Raw genomic sequence first — 24936 nt, forward strand, 5'->3', positions numbered from 1 at the left:
ACAAGGGGAATGCAATAAAAAATCCCTACAAGCTCCACGCATCTACTAAGACAGATATGATGTACACATTCAAAAATATATGTAGTAGCTGCCAAAAGTAACAAAAATCCGAGAAAAAAAGGGAGAAACCGGAGGAAAGGGAGGAAGGGATGGGAGGCAGTGAAGAGAAGCACTGAGAATATAGAAAGGACAGCATAGAAAGCTTTAACAAAAATATACTTCCTGAAGATGAGGGATCCACCTGAGTTGTAAAAACTATACCCTAGTTTTCAACAAGTTCAGAAACCAGGATGAGTAGAGCAGGGGCAAATGCCCTCTGAGACGAAGTTTGGCTTAGAGTGGCTGAAGAGGTGGGACTAGACAAAGAACCACACAAAGGAGCCATATTTGCAGTAAGCAGTCTGTTTCTCTGCCTGTAGTGGAAGAGGTTTTTGACTGTGTTAAATAAAATTTATAGGAGGCTATTGATTTGGACTGAGCTCCTGCACTAGGCCCAACAGACCAAACCAAAATTGAATCATCCATGCTAAAGATACACCAACAAGCTGAAACTAAGTTGTTTATCTGATCTTCCGAGAAATCAGGAGAGAAAGAAAGAAAATGGCCAAATCCCCAAATAGGCCAGTTTTAGTCAGCATGGTAAGGAAGTCCCTTCTGCTTTAACCTTTACAAGGAAGGTATGTTTCAAATGACGGATCTGCTTTTGGTTTCTTGTTCCTGCTTTCTTCGGCCTTTTTCTGTCTATAAATACTCACTGCCCAAGTTGCAGACTGGAGTCCTCTGAACCTCTTTGGGTTCTGAGTACTGCTCGATTTATGAATCATACTTTGCTCAAATAAACACTATTAATTTTGTCTAAATTTTTTCTGTTTTTCAGATCGTGAAACACGGAGGACTACCTTGATCCATTTTTCCATCACTGGAGCCACCTGTAAGTAGCTGAGCCAGGATAATCCAAATCATGCAAAGGTAGATAATTAAAAACGGACTGGCACAATATTGATAAAACTACACTATTTTTTAAAAGGTGGAAAAATACAACAAAAACAAAACACCACAAAAATTTTGCTGCTGAGTAGATTAAAACATTCCTCCATAAAATTTAAAAAATAATTAAGTAATTAACCATCTAAATGAAGAATAGAAAGCGGAGATTAATGAACTGTGGAAGAGATGGTGATACAACAGAAGAAAGTGAAACTTGAGCTGGCAGAACTCAGTGGAAGTGGTCAGATTCTGGGTAAATTGTGAAGGTAGAACTGATGAGATTTGCTGATGGATTGGATGTGTAGTATGAATTACATAGGACAATCTCAATATATATACATATATACACATGCATATATATGTATATATATAAACATAACCAAAGAAATGAACAAATATGTTATATTCCTGTGTGTGTGTATGCTTTGTTATATTTCTTTGAACATTCTTGACTAATACAAGTATCATCTCTTTCTACTCTGATTTCCCTGTATTATACTTTCTGTCATGTTGGATATCCCACAAAGGCAAAGTTGAGTTGGAGATACATTCAGTTTGTGTTTAGCGAGATATGTTTATACGGTTTTCAGTCAGTCCTGTGTATAGATAAATCATTGCTTACCTATCCTGGTAAAGGAATGGCTTCCAGAAATACCCCTATGGTTTATTCTGCTAACTCATCCAGCATGGTAATTACAAAGGTGCAAAGTCAGAGGTCTTATCACTATATGAAAGTGTCTTATGGTACTTGGCACTGAAAGTGTGTGGTATTGGAAGAGAAACAAGATTTGAAATGTATGGATTCAGATGCTAGTCCATGACTAATTCCTTCAATCACCTGATGTGCAAAATGGTATGCAGAATATTCAGATCTCATTAATGCCTAAACACAGAGGAAATTCTCTTCTGTTAGGAATATATTCAATAATACAATGTACACAACTATGAATTGTACTTTTATTTAATCTGTGATGGGAATTGCATAAAGCATAATTTATCAGAATTATGTTCGTAGAGCACAAACACGAATTAGTTCTACAAGCACTGAGAACATCTCTGTGTAAAGTTGCGTGCTTTAGCTTCCCAAATATCAGTAATAATAATAAATTTTTATCAACCATGCTAGTGGAAAGACTGAATTATCTCAATATTGCAAAACCATTACCATATAAAGAAGGAAACGAAGAATATGAAGCCAAATATGCAAGAAAAAAGTACTATGGAGGTGTGTTTGCAGTTAATTATTTTAAAAATACTGTTTAGGGTTTTATATTGTGATGTTTGTGGTATTTCTCAGCTTTTAAAAATTTGTACTTAGCTGTGATTTCTAGTTTTACATAATTAGTACCTGGTTGTGTATTCATAATTTTTAAAATTCTTTTGCTTAAAGAGGACCTTCCAAATTGTGTAAGCTTCAGGACTCACAAAATGTGGATCTGCCCTTGGGTGTGAGAGAAAGAAAAGAGTATTGAAAGATATGCACCACCCCAACCCCCACCCCAGCCTTTTTCTGTTAGATCTTACAACTTTGGCTGTTGCAAAGAATACCTAAGTAATGTATCTGTCACACAACTAGTTTTCAACACCTGGCAGTTCACAGAAAAGTAATTTTCTTTTCCCTTTTTCCTATCTCTAGTTATTCCCGTGGGTTTTATGGTGGCTCAGCAGCCGCCACACTTTTCTTGACCATCTACTGAGACATGACAAACGCCTTGAATATTTCCCTCTTACCCTCCCTTGTTTGTGCCACTTAGTCCTTATAAAACTGGATAAATGCAAATGACCACAGACTCATGGCTAAAAATATATACAAACTCTCCTGCCTTTCCTCCGTTTTGGTCTCCTCGGATTTTGGGGGGAAATTCATTCTTGTGGACCTGTCTTCTTTGGAAAATGATATACAAAGTAGGAGAATGGAGTAGGTATAGCCAAAATGGGAGACTAAAGTATCAAATACAGATACAACTAGTGAGGAAAAAAATTGAGGCTTCATGGGTAAATTTGCAGGCCTGTAGAATATTTTCAGTATACTCAGATTTTAAAATGTTTTTTTTATCTGTGCTGCATAGCCAGTTTGGGATCCGTGTGAAAGAATTTATGACCTCAGAGGCAGTATTTAGTCTCATGGAATCACGGAATGTAAGAGCCAGAAGGGACATTAGAGATCATAATCCAGTGACCTCATATTACAGAACGGTCACTGGAGGTAAATGAGCTGGCCAAGATTACAAATGTGGTTGTGGTTGCCTCAAGAACTATAAACCATGTAAACCAACAACAAAAGTAGCCAACAACATGACCTGTTTGATCAGAGCAGTAAATCCAACTACTTAGAGTCATATCTGGGGAGCTGAATAGGCAGCCATTTCACCATAGGTACTATGGGTGAATTAAGAAAATAAAGTGACTGTCCACTGAAGTACCGGGGTGTGTGATAGCTAATACCCACATCAGACTTATCCATTTGACAACATGCAGTCGGGAGTCTGTTATGTAGCAAGGGGACTGAAGAGATGAAGAGAAGTATATAAACGCCACGAAATCCTTGGCCAGTGTTTCTCAAAGTATGTGCTTTCAGAAGGAGCTACAAAGATCTAGCAATTCCACTACTGGGTACATATCCAAAGGAAATGAAATCAGCATGCTGAAGAGATAGCAACATTCTCATGTTCATTGTAGCACTGTTCACAATAGCAAAGATATGCAATCAATCTAAGTGTTCATCAGTGGAGGAATGGATAAAGAAAATGTGTGTGTGTGTGTGTGTGTGTATGCAGAATGGAATACTATTCAGCTGTAAAAAAGAAGGAAATCCTGTCATTGCAGCAACGTGGATGAGCCTTGAGGATGTCATGTCAAAGTGAAACAAGCCAGGCACAGAAAGAGAAATACCGCATAATCTCACGCATATGTGAAATATAAAAAGTTGGCCTCATAGAAGTAGAGAATAGAATAGTGGTCACCAGAGGATGGGGAAGGTAAGAGGAAGGAGAGATAATGAAAGATTGGTCAACAGATATAAAGCTATATAGTTAGATAGAGGGAATAGGTTCTAGTGGTTTATTGCATAGTAGGATGACTACAGTTAACAATATATTGTATATTTCAAAATAGCTAGGAAGAGAGGTTTCTGGATCTCATTACAGCGAAATTATAAATCGTTAAGATGATAGATATGCTAATATTCCTGATTTGATTATTATACAATTTGTACATGCATTGAAATATCACACTGTACCCCATAAATATGTACAATTATTGTGTCTGTCATAAATTTTTTTGTAATCCCTTGGGAAGCCTGTTAAAATGCAAATTCCTTGGTCTTACTCTAGAAGTACAGGATAAGCATCTCTGGGAGCAAGGCCAGGGAAAAGGTGATTTCAAGACAGATGGTTTGGAGCACACTTCAAAAATAGTTGCTCTAGGTTAATATCAGAGAAAATAATGATGTCATGTCAGTAGTATCCTTTGAGCATAAAGAAAAAAAGATATTCATGACATTGTGTGACAATGATTCTGATGGAATAATAGTTCAAGATATCTGCGTCCTGGTTCCAAATTCACTAATTATAAAACTTTGGGTTAGTTGTTTTACCTTTTGTGACACCATTTTACTCACACTGCAATTGGAAGCTTTTGAAAGATTGTAAGCAGGGAAATGACATGATATTAATTATATTTGTTGCTGACTAGTGACTGGAATAAAAACAGTGGGACAAGATTGAGCATGGCAGGCTGGGCGCAGTGGCTCACACCTGTAATCCCAACACTTCGGGAGGCTGAGGTGAGTGGGTCACTTGAGGTCAGGAGTTCGAGACCAGCCTGGCCAACATAGCGAAACCCCATCTCCACTAAAAACACAAAAATTAGCTGGGCGTGGTGGTGGGTGCCTGTAACCCGCTACTTGGGAGGCTGAGGCAGGAGAATCACTTGAACCCGGGAGGCCAAGGTTGCAGTGAGCCAAGGTTGTGCCATTGCACTCCAGCCTGGGCAACAAGAGTGAGACTCCGTCTCCAAAAAAAAAAAAAAAAAAAAAAAAAAAAGATTCGGCATGACATATCAGTGAATAGGCTACTAAAATAGTCTAGGTGAAGGATAATGGTGGCTTAGAATAGGCTGTTGGCAGTAGACTTGGAACGAAGTGAATGAGTTTTGAGATTTATTTTCATAGGATCAGTAATAGATTGGATGTTAGCTATCAGAGAGAGGTGTCAAGGATGACTCATGAGTTTCTGATTTTGTGATGAATGGTTGAGGTTCTTAGAGGGTATGAATTGATTGCAGGTTCAAGTGATTGAGTTTGAGGCCAAGAATAGATGGGTAAGAGCTAAAAGTTTGGGAGGAAATGGAGGCATTGAGGGATTTGAGGTCTCTTTGATGTGAAAAGGTAGATAGAGTCAGAGCAGGCAAACTGAGAAGGTGGGAGGCTGTGGTCAGAGAGTGGGGTACTGGTGGACATGGCCACAGTGGAGCAGTGCTGACTGATGACCAGCTCTGGGTTGGCCATGGGCACAGTGAGCTGAGGTGGAATGGACGTGGAGGTCAGTGAAGGCAGAGAGGCCAAGGAGCTGATGGGCCAAGATGCTGTCTGGGTTGTTTGCGGTAGAGAGACAACTGTGACCCAGGGCCCAAAACCATCAGTGCACTTGGGATAGTGACCAACTTAGTAGACGAGGGTAAACAAGGAACTGGATGACAGGGACATTAAGGGAGACAGAGCTTTTTATATGAGTGAAGGAGAAATAATAACTTGGAACCTACACTGGAGAGCCTTTAAAAAAAAAAATCCTGCCCTTTGATATGTGGGTTGTGAGAGAAGGAACCCCTCTGTTTTTGAGACCGTATGTTTCAATTTAAAGCATGAGTTGTGGTATCAAACCAAGAAGCTCTGTAAGTGGCAAAGCACAAACATGCTGTCATTTTGTTTGTTTGATGTGTTACATATTTTGGTTCCAGATGTAACACTTGACTTTTTCATTATTAAAAATTTTATCATTCATTATGCATATTGAAATATTTGTGGATGAAATGCTATGATGTCTGGGATATGCTCCAAAATAATATAGGATGGGTGGGGGTGATAAATGAAGCAAGATCAGCCATGTACTGATACTTGTTGAAGCCTGGAAATGGGTAAATGGAGGTGCCCTAGGTATTTGGTTTTTGCATATGCTTGAATTTTTCCTTAATAAAAAGTTAAAGAAAACATCTCATCTTTATAGATTCAGCCCTTTGCTTTGACTGGCATCTTTTGGGGTTTTTTTTTGTTTTGTTTTTGTTTTTGTTTTGAGACGGGGTCTTCACTCTTGTTGCCCAGGCTGGAGTGCAACGGCGCGACCTCGGCTCACGGCAACCTCTGGCTCCCGGGTTCAGGTGATTCTCCTGCCTCAGCCTCCCGAGTAGCTGGGACTACAGGCATGCGCCACCACGCCCAGCTAATTTTGTATTTTTAGTAGAGACGGGATTTCTCCATGTTGGTCAGGCTGGTCTCAAACTCCCTACCTCAGGTGATCTGCCCACCTGGGCCTCCCAAAGTGCTGGGATTATAGGCATGAACCACTGTGCCCAGCCTTGACTGGCATTTTTATATTCTTACTTTGTTAGCCTCTCCTATCCCTTTCCACAAGGTTCACAGGGACAGGTATTTATCCCCATTTTACTGATAAACTTATCTGATCCTGTTAAGGAACTTGCCCACAAGTAAATATCTGTTTAGTGGCAGCTGTAGGACTGAAAGTTTATTTTCTCTTGACTTCTAGACTAGTACATTCTACCACCTGACCGAGTGAGTTTGTGTTTCCATTAGTAGGTTGTTAAAATTCAGAGCAGTTCTCTAGAGACTTTGATCTTGGAAACGGAGTCTTCATTTGATTGCAGGTCTGACTTCATTTGATTGCTATGCCTTCTGCATGGAATGTTGATCCCCATCCTCTGGTTCACTTAGTTAACATCTACATACCCTTCAAAGTTCAGTTTAGTTCCTCTCCACTCCCCTCTCCCTGTGCCATCCCAACAATCATTCCCTCCTTTGCATTAGTTCTGTATTCTTGTTCAAACCTTTGCTATTTCATATATCACGATGAATTATAAATGTGTGTGTCTGTGTGTGGTTTTCTGTAATAAACTAGAATCATGGACTATTTTTAAATTTTGTATTCTAGGGCCATCTACATAATGGCACCATCTAGTAAGTAGTTATTCAACAACTCACATGTGCCTGAATCCATTGGTAGAGGCTACTAGCAAATAAAAAAACATGGAGACCAAAATACATACCATGGGCTTGGTTAGTTTGTGCATTAAAGAGTGGGCATTTGTAATGTGTTATAAAATTTTGGTGCTGTGGGGAACATTTTTCTTCTTGGAAACTTAAGTCCTGTAACACAGAGCTCTTCACTGAAATACAAGGGCAATTGCCAGTCAATGTAGAAAGTGATCTAAGACCAAACCATTTACATTTTTTTCTCCAATAAAAACCTTACTGCAGAATAAGATAGAGGTGGGAAGCAGAACATGTTTTTTCTGCCACTGTGTAACTCATATAGGGTGTGCAGATCACTTATCTCAATAAGAAATGCACACAGAAAGGGAGAGATGAAGTACCATGCAGATGCCAGATCAGTTATATAACTGGATAATAATATCTAGAAATGCTCCTACAATGCAATCCAACTTTTTTTTTTTTTTCTTTTTTTTGAGACGGAGTCTCAACTCTGTCGTCCAGGCTGGAGTGCGGTGGCAAGATCTTGGCCCACTGCAACCTCTGCCGCCTGGGTTCAAGCGATTCTCCTGCCTCAACCTCCCAAGTAGCTGGGATTACAGGCACCTGCCACCACGCCTGGCTAATTTTTGTAATTTTAGTGGAGATGGGGTTTCACCATCTTGGCCACGCTGGTCTTGAACTCCTGAACTCGTGATCCACCCGCCTCAGCCTCCCAAAGTGTTGGGATTACAGGCGTGAGCCACCATGCCCGGCCAATCTAACACATTTTTGAAGGAACATTTGCTTTTTCTTTCAACAAGTGACTGCTCCTTAAGAAATGGGCGCAATACATTTCTGAAAAGAATGCTTTGCAAAGCTATGTAAGAAGGTCTGGTTAACTTAATACCTTATCTTCTTTGTCCTGAAAAAGAGGGAGGCCTTTCATCCATATGGTTTTCAAAGCACTCATCATAAATATGGAGGGAATCAAGTCCAACTTTAAGAAAAATCAAATTTACAGTTGAATGAATTCTAGACCCCTGCCCTATCCCTTTTGCAACACCATCAAGTCTATTTCACTGTGAAAACGTGTCATTTCAAAGTCCTTGGGGATCCTAGCCTCACCAGTCAGGTTTGGAACTCATTGGTAAACAGGAGGCACAGAAAGGGCAGTGTAAAGGCAGCCTTAACATTTTCAGTGAAGAGCCAACTCGTTTGTGGTTTTGATTTGTTTTTAATAACAAGCTCCCTCAACCAAAACTGATGAATTGGCATCAGAACAAGGGTACAAAAGGAATATCAAGGGGCCTTCCAAAATGCTAACCAAAGGATGAATTCTCTGCTTTGGGTGGCCATCATTTTATCCCTAGAAACCAGAAGATAAAAAGATGCAAAGCTTTTAATATATGCTGCCTGAGTATATAAAGAGACCGATTAGAGCATGTGGCCTGTGGTGTTGTCTTAATACTTTATAATCTATAATCACATTCCATACTTCAAGCAAATGCAAATTCTGCTGCACGCTGCCCTTGAAAGGCAATTTCACTGCATACTGAATTGAAAGTAATCACTGATACAGCACAAATAAAGCCTCTGTCGGGTAAACACCAAAGCATTTTCCACACGGTACTGCATTTTAAAATAGCTAACTTTATTGTCAGTGAAAAGATAGGCACAAAGTGGATTTAAACCTGCTTAACTTTATTGGAACTAGCTCAGTTGATTACAGAATGGGGTCACAATCATTAGGGGACCACATACATTTTAAACCAAAGGCGATTCTTCTCTAGCCATCTGCCAACCCCAGCTATCCATTTTACAAACACATGCCATTAATCACAAGGGAGGCCAGAAGGAGGTTTCATGGCTCCATGTAACCCATCGTTGCTACTGGAAAAAAATAAACAAACTCCCGACACTTGTCCTACTGATGATGGATGGCACTTGGAAGATATATTTCCAAGAATCGTGGCAGGATGAAATTGGTGGCAATTAGCCCACAGCCGATACCTTCCTTTGAAAACATTTTCAGTAAGAATGCACACTTTAAGTAACATATTCCATATGCGCATAAGCAATTGAGATAATAGGAGATTGTGTGGCTAACAGATATGAGAATTGATCAAAGTTAGTGCATATGTATACACTTTAAGCTGCCGCATTATGAGGGTTTAGGCTTGTCATAAAAAGTAGTTTGCACAATCAATCAGTTTGTTCATTTTCCAATTATTATACCCACCCAACAGTGTAACAACAAAAAGAGAACATGATGGGTCTCTGGGTATCTTTCTTATGGCAGATGACGGCAGATATTTTAGGTTCCCGCTGTCCTATTACCTTGAAGCTCAAAAGCAGCATTAAAAGGAAATCCTTCATTAAATCAACAATCAAGATACATGATTTTAAAAGAAAGCTCAAGCTACTTTTATTTCAAAAAAAGACTGTTAATAGGAGTTTCATATCAAGTAAAGTTTGTTCTAATGAAGTTTTTCTATACACGGAACACTGGGGTACAACTGAATTAGAAGGTCCTCAGAGATCACCAAGCAGTACAAGCTAAGACAACCTGGTCACCCACCTTTCCTGAGGTGCCGGTAAAATGCACAGATAGGTAGGAGTCCAGAAAGATCCCCCAAATGTTACATCCACACAACTGTGAAAAGGTGGCTAATTGAGATTTCTCCCATAAACTTGAATTTTTGGAACAACAACTAGTGGAGATCTTCTGAAAAGGCTGTATCTATCTTCTGCATAATATACTGACATATTCTTCTTCCCTCTCTTGGATGTACAATGTTACTTTAGCAAATTATCCGGGATTGGAAACTGAGCAGAGAGGAACTGTCTCTGGTGTGAGAGGACAGATAGGTTCTGGAAAGTTCAAAATAGTACTCAGCCAAGAACTTCTTCCTTTCCCCAAAACACATGAGTCTAAAGAGATGGCTACCACACAATGTGGAATGTATGACATTTGTCACCTTGCAGAATGTGATTAAAATCATGGCTCCCAGAGCCAGCAAAAAGTCTGCCAATGTGTTATAACCATGAAAGGAGTAGGTGAAAAGTGTTTTTTAAATTATTTGGATAGAAAGTAGCTCTCCTGAAGTTTGCTACTTGCTGCTTCTACTATTTGAGGTTTTTTTTTTTCTCCTTATGACTAAAGGGTAGTATGAAAAAGTCTTAACACAACTGCACTTTTAATTTCTATCTGAGATTCACTTTATAACTGAGGACTAATGTATATGTAACATGATTACCTCATTATTGAAAATGTGAAAGGACTAGCTGAAAATCACATCACCCTCCTTTATGTCTCTACACACACACACACGCACACACACAAAATAATTCCTTTGGAAGATAAGTAGGAAAGATACCATTCCTATACTCACAGAGGAACCGCAAAAGATTATCTAAGATACCCAATCTCCTAGAAAGAAGTGGGATTGGTTTCTTAGGGGGACATTTATGTGACTCGATGTTGAAATGCAGATCAGAAAAGGGAAAACCTTTTAAAAGGCACTGAAGGAGAGGCAAGACAGAAATTCAGTAGTTTGTCAAGACTGGACAAGCTACTCCATCCAGGGACATTTTACAAGATACATATTCCCTGGACCATGAAGATGCCTTTTCATAAAATGGAATTTAAAAAAAGATAAGAGTTTCCCAAAATAAGCATGGTGATTGGCATAATGGTTAGCTGTGTTGTATGACTTTCAAAAAGTCACTGAACCTCTCCAGTTCTCAGATCCCTCATCACTAAAATGAGGGGGTAGGGCTATATTGCTAAAGTTCTCTCCCACCACTATGGCTCATGATGTAATATATCAGGCCTACTCTTCTATTAATCTGGTTTCTAACTAAGACATCCCAAAACCTCTACCCCCACCCTTACCTAACACCCCCCCACTTCCCTCACCCTCCCTGTACCCCTTAAAACTGATCTTAATGATGCTATCTGCAGATTTGTCACCTTAATGAAGGGCAGACAGGTGACACAGGGCAGGGACCTGTGGCAACTGGCATCCTTCTGTGTCCTTGGAGGCAGCCCTATGGCAAGGCTTGGAGCCACTGCCTCCTTTGATCTCTACCCACATGCACATTTCCTGCTGCTTCCCAAAGGTATTCCAAGATGGAGTCACTGACAGTGAGAAGAGGTAGTTGAGGATACTGCTGCAATCCACCTCTCCCCCGACTGCAGCATAGTACTTTGGGTTTCTCATGCTATTCCCTTGGAGGTGATAGTCAAAAATGCCTTTTAAGACATATGCTTAGAATTTGACAAACAAAACAAGTTATTTCAAAGTAGTCACCAGAAATTCAAAGCATTCAACCTGTCAACGAAGATCCTTCCTCACCTTGCAAATGACTGGCAATTTGAGACTGGAGACCCAGCCAGTGAATCTGTGCTGTAGAAGAAATAAATACTAAGCTGATTGGCCTTACTAAATGCAAGCAAGCTGTGTTCATGGCTACACACAGACCATGAAAGTCTGCATATAGCACCTCATGTAACTCTCCATCAAGGCCTCTGATGGTCTAACTTCCTAAGAGAGAGGAAGTTGTGCATCACTCAGTTAATGTATTCTCCCAGCATCTGAAAGCAATATATTAATCATCCAAATGCATAAATTACTCCAGAGCATATATATGAATGTATGAACCTCCAGGAGGGAACCAAAAGAATCCGTTTCCAAAGCACCACTGAAATGAAGACAAACACAATTCCCTGGGGCAGGGTAGCTGGGAAGTTGGAAGAAAAAATTAGCTCCAGCACCCTTCTGCACCCCAAAACTCCCTACCTTTTTTCCAGCTTACATAGCTCCTGAAACTATTCCCTTTTGTAAGCCTGAGGTGAGAGCTTTCTCCGGCTGCTGCACAGGATAGTAACTATACAAAACAGCACACACTCAATTCTCTCCAGCTTCCCACTTCCAAACTACGTGTTATACACTGTCTTCCACACATACTGTGCTCTTCAATAAAACATGATCCAGAGTATGGAAAATTTAAACAAGTTTAAGCACACTGAAAACATCGATGTATAGCCACCTGTTAACAGTCCCAGTATTCGCATAAATTCAAACAATAAGCTTTAGAGCACATTCTGATTAATCTGTCTTTAGAGGTACTCCCTAAGCATACCAAAATAGACTGGTGTTCACATGATATTACTCAAGTAGTACATTGTTCCAATAAAAAGTCCTGTTAAAAAACATCCCCTCCCCACAACCCTTGTCCTCACCCTCAAAACAAGAACCAATAAAAGGGGGAAAATGATTAAAAGCATTTTTGCTGATAATCTGCAGCTCTTGAATTGGCCGTTTAGATGAGATATTCCACCATCTCTGCATCAGGCTCTTGTCCCAGGATCTGAATGGGAGTTTTTCTTTCCAGAGTATTGGAGTGGAACACAGGCCCATCTAAATGGAAATAAGTGTTAGAAAACACTTAGGGATGAAGAAAAAACCCGTATTTCTAGAACCAGACACCATCAGAGCCCTCACGAAGCCAATGGCAAAGTGAGACTTGCCTGCCACCTCCCTCATTTACTTCTGCTAAGATAATGGCCTCCACTCATGCCTGTTCCCATCTTGGTGGATGAGAAATCATTTACAGACTCTCTTCTCTCTCCTTTAGAACATGAAAAACTCAGTCCAAATGACAACTCTGCCCAGACATCAGGCAACAAGAAATAAATCTGTATTTGAGAGCAGAACTAAACCAAAAGCTACCTGCTAAAGGGGATAATTACCTGTTTTGTCTGGATTGCAGGTCAAACTTGGTGTAGACAAACGATGTGGTCCAGGACCGGTAGCTGGACTTGCAGGAACCTCAGCCTGAGCCACAGCTGGAGTTGGAGTTGGAACTGGAGTTGGAGCCACAGCCGGAGCTGAAGTTGGTGCCTGAGTCTGAGCAGGAGCAGAAGCCTGAGCCGCTGCTGGAGCTGGAACCGGAACCAGAGCCGGAGCTGGAACTGGAGCCGGAGCAGCTGGAGCAACCTGAACAGCAGCAGCAGCAGTAGCAGCAGCAGCAGCAGGAGGAGCAACGGCAGCAACTGAGGCAACAGAGGCAGCAGCTGGAATCTGACCAGCAGCAGCTGGAGAAACAGCAGCAGCAATAGCAGCAGCAGTGGCTGGAGACGGAGCAGCGGCAGCAGCAGCTGGAGCGGCAGCAGCAGCAACAGCGACTGGAGCAGCAGCTACCATGGTGGTGGTGATGGTGGCAGCAGTGGCGGCAGCAGCAACTGGAGCAGGAACAGAGATGGGAGCAACAGCTGCAGTTTTGTTCGATTCCGTCCCACGTTCCGTTTGGGTACTGCAGTCTCGGCTGCCTGTCTTGGAGTGAGCCGAGAGCAGGGGAGTCGAGGGGGGCACAGGCGAGGGTGTGGAAGGGACATATTCAGCACGGTAGTCTCCACCCAGGAGAATGCCTACAAATGAAAGAGGAACAGACGGTACAAAACAATAGGTGATTCAAATCCACACATCTAATTACCTGTTCTCCCATTCAAATTTCTTCTGAAATTTGAATGTGTCTAAATTATTTATTTTTGCCTCCAGGGAACCCAGAAATCAGTGTGTGAGGCTCCTCCAACCATGGCTAAAAGTTTCTTACAGACTTCGAAGATCCCTTCTGGTCCTCATCCATCACCTGGCACAACGTATTATTATGCCTGTAAGTGACCTGGGTATCTGTTTTGATTTATTTTTCCAATGGTGATTGGGTTCCACCAAGTTGTCAGAATGCTCCTACTCGGCTCCACTTAGAAAACATTACCACACGTTACCAGGGAGCCAGAAAGGATCTGGGGAAGAAGTCTGTTGACACAGATTGAGTGTGGTACTAATTGTGTGAACTAAGGTTCTCACCATGATCATAGTCCCCAAAATGCTTATTCTAACCAAAAGATATTACAAGTATCAGAGGACCAAGAAAGGAATTAAAAGCAACAAAAAGGGTTAAAATAAAAATATATATAAGCTTCGTTCCTCAGGCTCTAAAAATATGCCTCGTGGTATCCACAATATGTCTGGGGTTTTGATTAGAGGGGAGGGAATGGACAGGAACGGAATGAAAAAGTACATTCTGTTCTCATCTCACAACACTGTGGGAACAAAACCTGCTACCCAAACGATTCAGTGTAACTAAAACTCTGGGTTCTCCTATTATAGACGAGGAAGGAACACAGAAATGCCGGAATTTTGAAATTTGGAACGACACAAAGGCCACATGGACTTTGGAGAAAGATAAAGGTGCCACATGGCAAAGGCCAAATCTGAGAATATTTTAGAGGAAATTAGAGTTATCTTCCTTCACACCCAAATGAAACTCAAGATTCTTGTCCTCTAGGCCTCGGCCTCAATCGGTATTCTCACCGGGAGACTTTCAAAGTGTGGACGAGCTCCAGGAACTGGGGTCTCAGGAGGAAAAAAAAACCCAAAACCCTGGTACACCTTCCTCTCTAGAACCTGGACCGTCATCCCTTTTTCTTAAGCATGGGTGTTTATCTCAGGGCTCTCTTTGAACACGTGACTATAATCTTCCTTATTTACTGTCATTACCTAGGCTCCCCTTCCAGCTCTTGTCGTCTCGCTTTTCTTCCATGATGGGGGAGCCAGTCAGGGTGGATGAGTGGGAAAGCAAGCCTGATCCAGCATTGGAAATGGACATCAGAGACTTCGCTGGCCGCATGCACGACAGCTGCTCTGTCTTGCTCGGCTCCTTCCGGGAACGCTGCTGGAGTACTTTGATCATGGCATCCTTCTCAATAATCTGGGCATGGAGGGTCTTAATCCTAGGAGCCAAAGACAAAGAACATATAAAGACCTTGCTGTGGGCTGGGCGCGGTGGCTCACGCCTGTAATCCCAGCATTTTGGGAGGCCGAGGTGGGCGGATTGCAAAGTCAGGAGTTCGAGACCAGCCTGGCCAACATGGTGAAACCCTGTCTCTACTAAAAATACAAAAATTAGCTGGGTGTGGTGGCAGGCGCCTGTAGTCCCACCTACTCGGGAGGCTGAGGCAGGAGAATCACTGTAACTTGGGAGGTGGAGGTTGCAGTGAGCCAAGATAGTGCCATTGCACTCCAGCCTGGGTGACAGAGCGAGACTGACTCCATCTCAAAAAAAAAAACCTTCTTGCTACCTCCACATTTTGGTCTAATTGACTACATGACTACATGGAGCTCTCATTATCTTTTCGACTAAAGGTTGATCTAGTTAGTTCTGAGTTGGAAAACAAGGGATGGTGTGCTAGTTTTTAAACCATGTTTTTCTTTTTTCTGCACACCCAAATGGATACAGCAGAGCATCCAGGAGCTGTTGCTTAAACCTTAGTAAGACACAATAAAGTACCAGTGAAAAAAAAGGCTGAATATGAGAGAATGAACTGATGTACTGGGTGCTGTAGTGAAGAATCTCAGTCAATGGAAACAATTTACTCAGTGGGAAGATGAGATCTTCTATGAATGAGCGACAACCTTCAAGTAATAAGTAAATGATCATGTGTTTATAAAAGGAATCAGGTATCCTACCTCCACTTTGAGTAGATGTTCTTTTTGTTGTTGTTGTTGTTGAGAGGGACTCTCGCTCTGTTGCTCAGGTTGGAGTGCAATGGCACGATCTTGACTCATTGCAACCTCTGCCTCCCAGGCTCAAGCGATTCTCCTGCCTCAGCCTCCTGAGTAACTGGGACTACAGGTGCCTGCCACCACACCTGGCTAATTTTTGTATTTTTAGTAGAGACAGGGTTTCACCATATTGGCCAGGCTGGTCTTGAACTCTTGACCTCAGGTGATCCACCCACCTTGGCCTTCCAAAGTGCTGGGATTACAGGCGTGAGCCATTGTGCCCGGCCGAGCGGATGTTCTTTTACTCTTTTATTAAGCAATCTGCTGTATCACAGGGTGCAGTGCAGTGCTAGAAAGAATACCCCAGCGTGCAAATGCCAACAATTCAGCTCAGGCAGAGGGCAGAGGAAAAGCAATTAGGAAGGCCAAAGGGACAGAAACCCTACCTGGAATTCCATGTTTAGTGGAGATTATCAAGGTAAAGGTCATTGCATCTCACACCTTTAAGTGACAAGCTGGCAGGGGTGATGGTGGAGTGGGGAGGCTGCATGATCAGATTTCCTAGTTGTGAATAAAGATCCTATCTGGTCTCTATATCAACGTCTCAGATTCCTCAGGGTCCAGAACAACATTTTACCTGCCCTCCATGTCAAGGCAACGCTTATTGGCCATCAAGATTTCTTCCTCCTCTTTCTGGATGCGAGCTTCTAGAGCTGTGTCATAGCTGGTGTTAGGAGAGTGACTGATGACTGTTGTGTCCCTGGGGAGGAAAATGGAAGTGATGAGATGGGAGCATAGCAAGATCAATGAGTGTTATCTTTCTTCTAAGTCAAGGAAAGCTTTTCTGGAAAGTCCTAAGCTGAAATCAAGCACATTTGGAACAGATGGTTTCTGGGGAACTAACCCATAAGAGCCTCCAAAATAGGACAGTTCAGCGTTCAGGGTAGAAGGCAACGTTATTAGTATAGAAGTGGCTGCAAAAGTCAGTGAGGGATGAGATATGCACAGACTTGCCTTCAGAACTGAACAGATACCATCCCAAAACCTTCTGGCAGATAGCCCCTTCAAGTTTTTAGATCATAGCCAAGCAACAGGAATATGTATATATTGGGCCAGGCACGGTGGCTCATGCCTGTAATCCTAACACTTTGGAAGGCTGAGGCAGGTGGATCACCTGAGGTCAGGAGTGAGACCAGCCTGGCCAACATGGAGAAACCCTGTCTCTACTAAAAATACAAAAATTAGCCAGGCATGGTGGTGCACGCCTGTAATCCCCGCTATCCGGGAGGTTGAGGCAGGAGAATCACTTGAACCCGGGAGGCGGAGGTTGTCGTGAGCTGAGATTAAGCCACTACACTCCAGCCTAGGCAACAGAGGGAGACTCTGTCTCAAAAAAAAAAAAAAAAGGAATATGTATATATTTCCATTTTATTCTCCTAGAAGTCATTAAGGGGGAAACGTCAGACTTTCAAGAAAGTCAGAGGGTATACTAAGTAACTTATGGCTACAGATGAACATTGGTAAATACACCTGAGTACTAGAAGCAAACAATAGACACATCAGCTAAGATTAGGTAGGGCATGTGAGCTAATAAACAGTGCCTTTAAGTCAGTCCCACTCGATTCCTATCCAATCTACATCTGAAACATTCTAGCACCAAATCAATGGGTCTACCCCAACAAAGTGACTGTTCTCTTGCCAGAGTTCTAACTGCATAAAGGACCATCATGTTCCATCTGAAAGTGTCTCAGGCCATTAACTCAAAGACCAATTAATAAGGAAAAACGCGTGCGTGTGTGTGTGTGTGTGTGGTGGGGGGGTGAGGGGGGTTATTAGGATTAGGGAGAATACTGATGCAATTATATTGGTCTTAAAGGAAATCAGACAATAGGCCGAGAAAACAATGAACTGGCACTGCTTCATTATACTTCCTAAGAGAATGGGGATCTGCAGGAGAACTCCAGGCATGTTTTCTGTTGGCAGCTGACTATGTCCTCTTAGCTTCAAGATTATGTCCAGTGCAGATGGGGATGAAGAGGCAAGAGAAAGAGGTGGAAAGTTGCTATTAAGGTTGGGGATTTTGGTGAGCCTCTATAAAATTACTGTTCCCCAAAATATACGTGTACCTTATATGCAAGGTTGAAACCATTTATGGAATGATGAAATAACTGGAGAGCAAGAAGGGGAAAGAATACAATGGCTTTCATCATTTGCTGAACTCAAAATATTTTACTATCTCAGCATTCTATACTTTCTCTAGTGCAATTCACTGGCTTGTAGTCCTACTGAGTACCCAAGAGGAAGCAGCATTTGCATAGTGCTTGAGAGCACAGGCTCTGAATACAGACAACTCAGCAGGTCCCAGCTTCTCCAAGTACTCTCTGCCCCTAACAAGCTTTATGACCTCTGAAAGTCAAGTTACCTGCTCTAAGCATGCTGCTTCATATGCCAAGTGGGAACAATATTTGTAACTTCATCTCACAGAGGATAAAAGTATGCATGTAAAAACAGTGTCAGGCATGGTCAAAACACTCAACAAAGCTATTATTAAGAGAGAATCACATAACTCAGGAGGCTGAGGCAAAAGGATTGGTTAAGCCCAAGAGTTCAAGGCTGCAGTCAGTTACGACTCTGCCACTGCATTCCAGCTTGGGTGACATAGCAAGACCCCCGTCTCTCAAAGAAAAAGAGAAGGAGGGAAAGAGAGAGGTGGAGGAGAGCGAGAGCAAGAGAGAGAGAATGAATCACATAGGTGGAAAGATGGAAGGAGACTAACATACAGAGATTACAAGAGATTCTGACTTGAAAGAATTCCAGCTCTTGGTAAAATCCTGGAAGCAATTCCTGTACTGCAGAATTCCAGTGTGAAGGTTGGGGCTTTAGAGCCAGGACTGTTGAAAAGTGCATGGTGTCTACGGACACTGGGGAATTGAGCATACGGTTTGTCACTGGGGGAACTAGTGCTGGCTTGCTGCCACTTTCATTGCATAAAAGACCATTTTGGGGACTCAGAGCCCTGCCAGCTAATTGATATGGACACTGTTAACTCCTCAGGAATGGAGCCTGAAAATGTGGGGCACTTAGTGAATTCAGACAGGGCTGCCAGGGCAGCCCTCAGCATCAATCTTCCTTCTAGAAGACTAGGGCTACTAGGCCAATGGCTTAGGCAAAAACAAGCACAGTATTTGAACGAGCAACTTGACCTGCTACCTTCCAATACTCCAAGACGTTCTTTAAGAACATCAGGAGAGAGATGCTGGGCTACAATCTGAAAACAAAACCTGCAAACCCCAAACTGCATATTCCTGATGTTGACATCCTCCACCTCAAATTCTTAAGTAAACAGTTTGTCGTCTTCTTTCTCTTTCTTTTTTTCGACAAAGTTATCCCATCACATTGCTCAACTGCTTTCTAGCATGTCACCAATAACCTCCTAAAACACCTAGTGGCCTTTCAAACTTCAAGCCTATCTTTTCCTATCAGCATCATCGTTTTGTTTATTTAATGTGTGAACTCTACGTAAGTGGAGCACTGCGTTTGAAGTTCCTGGGAGGCTGGAGAGGGGAGAGGCACGGATAAGACTAGTCCTTAACTGTAGGAAACTTACAAGGGAAGAGAAAAAAGTAAATAATTAACTAGTACAGCAGTGAGTTTGGACTTTATTCCAATAGGCGCTGAAAATTATTAGTGCTTTCCAAGGGAACAAAATGATCTAAGCCATGCCTTAGGAAGACGGCCTTATCTCTCGTAGAAATGTGACAGATAAGAGAAGTGAAACACTGGAATCAGGCAGACCAGTCAGCAAGGTGATTGTAATAATCCCAGCAACAGATCATGAAACTATGCGCCAGCGAAGTGGCAGCGGAAATGGAAACAGGCTATAGGAAGTAGAACTGATACAACTTGGAGACAATATCAATGTGGGAGTTAGGGAGATGGAAGAATGAAGGACAACTTTGTTATTTCGAACTCAAATGCCTAGGAAAGATGAAATACTGTTTGCTGTGAAAGGAAACTGAGGAAAGGCTCTTTTGGAAAGCACTGCAATGGGTTTTGATTTTAGGTACACTGGAGTGAAAGTGACTTAAGAATTGCCATATGCCAGTATCTAACAAGTTGTTCAAAGTTCTAACTTTAATTTTAGAGATATCAGAGTTACTATTGCGGTTATTATCATTGCTATTATTACTGAGAAGCTAGAGCAGAGAACAATACAACTAAGACAGAAGGTAGGATGAGAAGAAAGCAGAGGAAGGAAATTAAGAAATGCCTACAAAGAGGGAATAGGTAGACATGCATTATGTGTGTGAACAGCTTCTACCTTCTGCTTCCCCTTTCTTCACTTCCTCCTTTCCAGAATTTACTTTTGCTCAAAATAAACATGAAACATTACACATTCTGAGAAAGGGAGCAACCTAATTCAGTAAATGCAAGCTGATAAAAGTTACATGGTTGATTGGGTGGGTTATCTTGTCATCCTTTTGCTGCTCTTCAGAAATAAATTCATTGTTTATGAGCTGAAACTAAAAATCTGCATTGCCAAATTGGTTCTTCTGCGAATGAACAAGGACTCCTACTCGGTAGTAATTTCCCCTCATCTATATTAAGCATCTAGAGAGGACTCCCTAGGGACAAAATAATATGGAGCCTTAATTCAGGCCATATTATTGTGATTATTTATAATATTTCCAGGTAACTAAATAATTAGCTTCAATTAGTATCTTACTGAACAGCTAATAATTCCTATTTTACCATCTTTGAGCTACACCATTTCTAAGAAGCAGCAGAATTATAGCAGCTAAGGTGACAAAAATATAGATTTAAATCCTAGTTCTTCTGCCATTTAGTAGCTGTGTGTGATCTTGGGCAAATTATCTAAATAAAATGAAAGAAATAAATTTCCTGTTATCACTTTGAACAAAATAAATATATATATATTTTTTTCTTTTCTTTTCTTTTCTTTTTTATTATACTTTAGGTTTTAGGGTACATGTGCACAATGTGCAGGTTTGTTACATATATATCCATGTGCCATGTTGATTTCCTGCACCCATTAACTCGTCATTTAGCATTAGGTGTATCTCCTAATGCTGTCCCTCCCCCCTCCCCCCAACCCACAACAGTCCCCGGAGTGTGATGTTCCCCTTCCTGTGTCCATGAGTTCTCATTGTTCAATTCCCATCTATGAGTGAGAACATGCGGTGTTTGGTTTTTTGTCCTTGCCATAGTTTACTGATATTTTGAGTATCAAATACTCATTTTAGATATGCCAAAATATCTTCAATTTTCTCTCTCTCTCTTTATCTCTTGGCCCTCTTAACCTTTCATCAAGTAAAATTCACCTAAACATAGAGCTGACCAATCTCACAGAGTTGCTGTATCTGATGTTTTAGATGCATCTCAGGATAAAGGGCAATGCCAGCACTTTCCATATGCATCAAAATGCCTCCTCCTGGACTCTTTAAGGCTAAAAACCTAGGTTTTCACACTCTGATCTTGTCTGAAATCGTTAACATCAACAGCTTTCCCTTTGACAAGAGGTGCATCATAATATCAAAGTGTTGGAAGGAGTATAAATAGACCACCTAATATGACTTATCACCTCAGAGAAGACATTTGCCTGTTCTTATATTATAATCTATATTTTATTATTCACAACGCCCAAAAACTGGAAACAACCCAAATATGCATATATCCAAATATGCATACATAAACTGTGATACATCCACACCATGGAACACTACTCAGCATCAACTTGAATGGGTTTCAAAATCATTGTGTCGAGTGCAATATGTCAAACAAGAAGAGTAAATGCAATATGATTCCTCTTATATGACATTCTAGAAAAGAAAATTATAATTTTATGACAAAATAACAGATGAGTCATTGCCTGGGGTCAGGCATGGGAGGAAGCGATCAAATTCAAGGGTACAAGAACACTTTAGAACAGGTCCTCTATGTTAATTGTGGTGGTGGTTACACTATTGTATACAATTACCAACATTCATCAAACCGTACACTTACAACAGGTGACTTTTAATATGTAACCAATATCATAATTGAAAAAAATTGTCTTACCCAACTATCATTGATACTATCCAAGCAAGGTGTCTTAATTGGGAAATCTGTCATTTACCAATGAGCTATTAGGTTTGAAATATATTAAGTTTGAGATCCTGGTAGAATACACAGAAACCAAGCAGATCATTAAAATGTGGCACCAGATTTAGGGATATAATTTATACATTCAGAAATTGTTTCCTTCCTTTCACATCTTCCTTTCTCCTTCCTTCCATTTTTCTTCTTTCCTTCCTTCCTTCCTCAAATACACTTGAGCACTTTCCAATTGTAGGCAATATTCTAGACACCTGAAAATTATTTTGAGGCTGGGTGTGGTGGCTCACACCTGTAATCCCAGCATTTTGGGAGGCCGAGACAGGTGGATCACAAGGTCAGGAGATCGAGACCATCCTGGCTAACACAATGAAACCCTGTCTCTACTAAAAATACAAAAAATTAGCCGGGCGTGGTGGCACACGCCTATAGTCCCAGCTACTTGGGAGGCTGAAGTAGGAGAATGGCGTGAACCCGGGAGGTGGAGGTTGCAGTAAGCCAAGATAGTGCCACTGCACTCCAGCCTGGGCAACAGAGCAAGACTCCTTCTCAAAAAAAAAAATTATTTTGAAAGAAAAGAAAATATAAAACTTTTACCATGGAAAGGGGCAAAGGGGAGAACCTTGGTCAACAGCTACATTTAAGATTGAGAGAAAGAAGAGGAAAACAAGTAGTCAAAAGGAATAAAAAGAAATGTTGGAAAGAAAGGCAGAAGAGCCCAAAGGTTTTAAAATAAAGTTTTCTGAATGTTACCTCCCAAATATAAAATCTCATTTGAAAGGAAAGAGGAAAAGAAAACCAACCTCCATGGTAGAACATAAGAGGCACGATCATTGGAAAAGTAATATAATCCTAGAAATAGGAAGGTCTGAAGGAATCACCTAGTCCAATTCGCGTATTTTACAGAAATTTCAATACAATCTCTCTGTCAGCGTCTCCTGTGGATTGGATTAGTCGCATGCCAGAAAGACACACAGTGGCGATCTGGAATGTTCACCTGTGGAACTATCAGAAAGTGTTCTTTCTAGGTGGGAATAGGCTGTGTTTTATCCTGTTAAGTGATAGGCATGCACATTTTGCCAAAAACAGTGATTAGATGAAAAGTTTTTTACCTGATGATTAAAATGAATTCAGTTTAAATTAAATCTACCTTATGGGAGCCAACAGATTCTGAAAATCCATCTGAAAGGGGTTTCCCCAAATACACAGAGCTTTCAAAGGAGGAAGGAAGGAGGGTAGTTTCTTTATACAAGGCCCCCAGTGACAACCCCCAAAGCTCTCCTGCATTTTGACCTGGAGTCTATTCTGAGGTAGGCACCATGAACCCTAGCTTTCCAGTATTTTCTCACACTGCACACTCTCGTGACCTGTATGTTTCTAAGCTTCTGCCTAAAGGTGACAAAATTAACCTGTATCTTTCCCCCTGTCAATAATAACAATCTTTTTTTCAGCGTCAGGGTTTCTTACATAACCTCTGAACAAGTGCTGGACACAGGTGTTTCCTTGGGAGCTAGCAGGTAAAATTACATTTGATTCTGCTTCTAACCCGCCTACAACCTTCGAGACCATCTTCTGGCAGAGCTGGGGCTTCTGTGCACTCTATTGCCACACTAGCGTGTATTGAATATGCCTTGCTTAGGAAACAAGGCCAGGAAGCTTAAGCCCATGAGGACCTCAAAATCAAGCCACAGGCAGCTTCCATCCATTTGAGGGATAGATGATATCTAATGAAGACAAGCAGATGACATTAGAGAGACATGTCTTCCTAAAGAACCGAAGTGGGCTTATAAAGCACTGGTTCAGCTCTTAGCACTGAACTTCCCCACCTCTGATTTGGCATGAGAGGGACTCAAAAATAAATGTATCCACTGCCCGCTCCACACACATATCCCAACCCAAAGTCTGGCAAGCACTTCCAGACTCTGCTGCTGGCTTACCATGTTTAGGAGAATGTTAAAAACAACACTGTGGTTTTTAATAACTTTCTGGGTAGAGACCTATCTGGGTGCAATATGCTGTAGCCTGCCTTTCATACCCAATTCCAGACCAAGGCTCTGTTATCGCCACAACCCAAGTCATCACCTGACTTGAATTCAGTTCTTGTTGTTGTTTCTTTTTCTCTCTCTTTCTTCCTTTCTTTTTACCCCAACTGATGATTATGAGCAGCAGCAAGGTAAGACACATGGGGTAAGAGCAACTATTTCCTCCAAAGGCCAATAATTAACTTTTATAATTTGAAAAGGGGAACAAATAAGGAGCAAAAAATAAAAATCCTCCGACCACTTTCTCTCCCTTTACCAGATGAAATGTGACTGCTCACACGTGATGAGGTTGTGCACAGAGAGAATGTGGCCTTCAAATATTGACCTTCCCAAAGGGCAGGGATGGGTTCAAGTTCAGCACAGCCTTTGACATACCTTGGACAAGCCAGAGCTATCAAATGACAGCAGCAACTCCTCAGTGACATTTAGTTTCTGAGTGGTAGTTTCTCTGGAGGGGCTTTCACTCCGGTCCTGGGGCTAAACAACCTGCATATGTGGCTGAAAGAACCTGTGGCTCTGGGGAAGGAGGGGTGCAAATTTTCAACTCATCCCATCTGCAATTATTCTGGCTTCTGGGGAAAGCTGAACTATGATTCTAATAAGTTTATAAAACAACTTTTATGTTCCAATCCCTGACCCTCTGTCTCTACAGCTCAGTCCCTGCATAATCAGATGAAAGAAAACACACTTAGGCAGAAATTGGGGGGGAAACCCAGAATATTAAAGAAAATAAAACACTGGAAAAATCTATGAATCAGTGACCTTTCTGTTCTTCCCACTCATTCCCTACCAGCTAACTACTTACCTCTGAGCAGCCACGGTTGCAGCAGCATCCAGAGCGAAATGTCTCATCACATTCTCCTCCAAATATTTCTGCTCCCACTTTGTCATATCAGCTTCCAGAGCCAGAATCCTCTCCTCTTTCTCCCGAAGGAGCTCCATCAGCGCAGCGGCATTGTATTCTGAAACATTGGTGGGCTGACAGTTGCCCTGACGCTGTTGGGGCAGATGCAGAGAACCC

At 41.5% G+C, this 24936-nt stretch overlaps 1 protein-coding gene across 3 annotated transcripts in view; it reads right to left on the bottom strand.

Moving 5' to 3' along the window:
* Positions 1–8869: 8869 nt before the first annotated feature.
* Positions 8870–24936, bottom strand: part of AMOT (angiomotin) — a 66355-nt gene continuing 50288 nt past the window's right edge. For all 3 annotated transcript variants that reach the window (XM_032757492.2, XM_032757491.2, XM_032757496.2), the window contains 5 exons: positions 24721–24911; positions 16397–16519; positions 14755–14987; positions 12945–13622; positions 8870–12612 (listed from right to left, as the gene is read on the bottom strand). In XM_032757492.2, the coding sequence (XP_032613383.1) occupies positions 12515–12612; positions 12945–13622; positions 14755–14987; positions 16397–16519; positions 24721–24911 (1323 nt within the window). In that variant the 3' untranslated portion in view covers positions 8870–12514. The remainder of the gene's footprint in view (positions 12613–12944; positions 13623–14754; positions 14988–16396; positions 16520–24720; positions 24912–24936) is intronic.

Source organism: Hylobates moloch, unplaced genomic scaffold (assembly GCF_009828535.3).
Source record: "Hylobates moloch isolate HMO894 unplaced genomic scaffold, HMol_V3 SCAFFOLD_7, whole genome shotgun sequence".
Lineage (NCBI taxonomy): Eukaryota > Metazoa > Chordata > Mammalia > Primates > Hylobatidae > Hylobates > Hylobates moloch.